Raw genomic sequence first — 4,186 nt, forward strand, 5'->3', positions numbered from 1 at the left:
TGTTAAATAAACCACTTTCATTAAATAAACAATGAAAATATATTTTTGTTCTTTATTTGGAATGTCTTTTTTGGGGGGGGGGTTTAGATAAATATTTTATAAGCTCATTTTAATATTTTATACAAAAATAATGACCATCCCTGTGGGGTTCACAAACTTTCAAGCAGCACTGTATGCATTCAATATATGCATATCTTTGGTAACTACAATAGTCTGCCTGATACTGTAGGTCTACCATTAGCACCATTTTATGTTTATTGTACCATTTTTTCTTTTGAAGTACTGAATATCAAATAATTGATAAAGGTGATCATATCTGAAGGTGATCATTACTAGCCTATTGATCAAATCCAGTGGAATAGATACCATGTTGATAACGTTCAATCAGGGGGAGAGACTGATATTACTCGTCTTCAATCGGCACCCCTAGACATCTCAAAGGATTTACCTCGTCGTGACTATTCTTGATCCGTGTCTAGAATTCCGGAAACGAGTCTCGAGAAGGAGAAGGGTGCTGTCACATCCGTGTGATTACGTAGCGAACACCAATGGTTTCGCAGAGAAATCTGGAGGCACGGTATTCCCTCTAGTGCGTAGGGAATGGGCGGGTTTGGGGAAAGCTCGGTCACGCTGCGTGGGTGGTGAGTGTAGTCAAGCCTGGCCGCCGAGGCAGTATTTAGCAGTCTGCAGTCAACCGTTCAGACAAACCGAAGTCTAACGAGCATTTCAGCACCACAGCTCCTGGACAGCGACCCTTAAGCAAACACCAACATCATGGTTTTAATCTGGACTCAGTTTGGTGTGAAAACCAAAAATGTCAAGTGCAAGGTCCGCGTTATGCACAAAAATGACAGCTCGGGCTCGACATCAGGGGTAAGTTTTACTTTTTTATTTTTTTATTAGTATTTCACATCGTTCTTATTTCTACCTATACAGTGTAAATATGTTTTCTGGCATAATATCTATTTTTGTTGCAGTATGGATGGCTCGATCCGCTAAAAGTTGACACTGTCATTTAACACTGATTTTAATCATTCATGCCATTTGTGGGCTAATAGAGAGTTTTCCATTTTGAGATTACTGCAATATTTTGTCTTAAAGCCTTTTCACCGTGAGCCATATGGACAATGAAAATCGATTTTCACAATTTGATAATTCAAGATGATTGTGTCTACTGACTATCACTGCAACCAATCGGTATGTCTGTGGGGGGAGGTCTAGTCTCTCTCATGATGCTCATGGGAAGCATTATAGATGCACAGCACAGATATCTGCATTACAAGCTTGAGGGGATAGAATGTCCCTCAAGTGCCTTAGCCGGCCTTTATTTTTCATCAACTACGCTCACAAAGGCTGCAGTGCAGTGCATGTAGTGCAATAGTAAAGAATAAGTTGAAATCGATACAGGTCAACATTTTGTATTCAAAGAAAGCACTGATCTTTCAAAATCTCTTACATTGGTCAGCAGCATCTTATGGTGACTCAGCGCTAAATGTTCAGGCCATTGTCAATCGGATGTTGAATGTCACACATGCCACTTGTCATGAAGCTGCTGGGTGCTTGCAGTGCATTTTTATGGCAGACCATGTATGCAAGACTGAGAAGTGGTTGACATTTAGTGACTAGGGAGCTCAAGTCTTTTCATGTCTCATTCAGCTCTGGGGCTTTGATCACAGTTATTTCAGGACGTGGAGAAGGATAGAGTGAATCCATTGGTGGGTGTGATGAAGTGAGGCGTCTGTCCTTGAAATCAGTAGGCCTTATGATAACTGGTTATTCTCTGAGCTAGTGTAAGTCTAACCCTGTGACTGCCCTTGTTTTTTCAGGAGACCAAAACAGAGACGGAGGTGCCCTGTCTGTCCATCAAGCCCATGGGGAAAGATTTCTACAAGGTCTTGGATGTGTCGTCTGACTCCAACGAAGATGAGATCAAACGGGCATACAGGAAAATGGCCCTGAAGTTCCACCCTGACAAGAACAGCGAAGCAGACGCAGAGGACAAGTTCAAGGAGATCGCAGAAGCCTACGAGATTCTAACCGACCCCAAGAAGAGAATCATCTACGACCAGTATGGAGAGGAAGGTGAGAGCAGGCCCTTTACTCTTTACTCTCAGTTTAGTATAAGTAGTTATTGTAGACAGGTTAGTCTATAGTTAAATGGTTGATGGCAATTTGGTGAATGCTGTTGTTAAGGTTATCACTAAAAAAGTTAACACATTTAGGACAGTCATCTGCAGACTGATCAATTATTCAGCCCCTGGAAAATGTGTTTTCCTCAGTCTTCAAAGAGCCAAATGTAAATTTAGAAAGCCATTGCAATGAATATGCATGAGTAGAACTTTGTCAGAGACTAGGAGTAGAATACAAGATCACTCAAGATAGAAGCAAGTATGGATGCATACACTGTTAGTATAATGTATTAACTGAAGTATCTTTCTCTTTTGTGTCACAGGCCTTAAGAATGGAGGTGGGGTGTCAATGGCAGGCAAGGGGAACTCCCATCACCACACTTACCACGGCGATGCCCATGCCACATTCTCCTCCTTCTTCAAGGGCTCCGACCACTTTGACATCTACTTCAGGCCGGAGATGGACAGCGAAGAGGACCTCTTCAACCCCTTCAGCCGGTTCACCTTCAGCCACGTGGGCGGCATCCAAGACGGTGGGCTGCGGCGAGGCCGGCGGCGGCTGCAGGGCATGGCCGTGGTGCATGACCTCCTGGTGACCCTGGAGGAGGTCTTCCATGGCTGCACCAAGCACATGAAGATTACTCGCCGCCGCCTCAACCCAGACGGCAGGAGCCTTCGCACCGAGGACAAGGTCCTTAACGTGGTGGTGAAGAAGGGCTGGAAGGCAGGAACCAAGATCACCTTCCCAAGAGAGGGCGATGAGACGCCCAACAACATCCCCTCCGATGTGGCCTTCATCCTCAAAGACAAGAAACACCACTGCTACAAGAGAGAAGGGTCCAACATCGTCTACACAGCCAAGATAACCCTCAAAGAAGTAAGAGTGTGTTCATGGATTAGTGGGAGAATGCAGGAATGCTTAGGAAGTACAGCACTGCCATAAATGGCATACAATGCTGGCTGATAGATAGAACAATCTGTTCTATGGAGAGCCTCTCAGTCTCCTTGTCCTTAGCCTGGCTGACAGACCCCCACTAACACAGCATCCGCCAACCCCTCCCTTACCTCATCAGCCCCTGCAGAGTGAGAGAGCTGCAGCTAAATTTAGCCTCTTTGCTGCTCGCCCCCTCACAGCACTTTCACTCGCTCTCCCAGAGACTACTCTGCGCCAGGCAGGCAGCCTTTGGCATCTTCTCTGTGTGACGCTCACTCACACATCCCACGTTTTAGATTAAAATGAGAGCATTCACAGACAGCTCCTCCATCTTCCTCGTCTCTCAGTCGCTCAAGCACTTACTCCCACATACAGCGAGGATATGGAGCAGAGATTATAGCATTTTGTAACACTGGTTATTATGTAACAGAGGAAATTATTGTCTTCTGGGGGCAGCTGCTCCACATTCTCCCAGTGATGTAACATATCGCTTCAGAAAATTATGCTGTTAGATAAGACGTTCTCTGCATTCTCTCTGTGCTGCTAATTGCTGCCAATTATATGCCAACTGGATTACAAAAACAAATGTTCTCAATTAAAAATGATATTGGAGGTTAACCTTTTCCCTCTTTCCTCTCCAGGCTCTATGTGGATGCACAGTTAACGTCCCCACCATTGACAACAGAATGATGCCCCTGCCGTGCAGTGATGTCATCAAACCTGGTGCTGTCCGGAGACTAAGGGGTGAGGGGCTACCCCTAACCAAGAACCCCTCTCAGCGCGGGGACATGGTGGTGGAGTTCCAGGTGCTCTTCCCTGACAGGATCCCTCCCCAGTCCCGCGAGATCATCAAACACAGCCTAGCCCAGTGCTAGCGTTGTAGTGACCAATGTAGCTAGATCTGTGTGTTGCCAATCACAGCTTCGCTAGGTGCTATCACAACTAAACACAGCTTCTCCCTGTGCTTGGACAGTGGCAGTGGTACTGAATGGGTCAGATGGAAGCTTGAAAATTAACTTCCTCATTATTGGCACTTATAGGCATACATATTCAACATCTATAATGCCAGGGGAGCACTGTGTAGGGTTTCAATAACTAACAGACTCCTTTGTGTCCCGGCAAA

The 4,186-nt window shown here is 45.3% G+C and overlaps 1 protein-coding gene across 1 annotated transcript; it reads left to right on the forward strand.

Annotated features, from left to right (window-relative positions):
• Positions 1 to 774: 774 nt before the first annotated feature.
• Positions 775 to 3,938, forward strand: LOC310804281 (dnaJ homolog subfamily B member 5; the record flags this gene model as incomplete). Its single annotated transcript, XM_083669441.1, has 4 exons — positions 775 to 873; positions 1,827 to 2,082; positions 2,453 to 3,006; positions 3,705 to 3,938. 4 exons carry the CDS (start codon positions 775 to 777, stop codon positions 3,936 to 3,938), a joined length of 1,143 nt encoding a protein of 380 aa, XP_083525567.1.
• Positions 3,939 to 4,186: the final 248 nt, after the last annotated feature.

This window comes from Argentina silus (genome assembly GCF_951799395.1).
Source record: "Argentina silus genome assembly, chromosome: 5".
Classification (NCBI taxonomy): domain Eukaryota; kingdom Metazoa; phylum Chordata; class Actinopteri; order Argentiniformes; family Argentinidae; genus Argentina; species Argentina silus.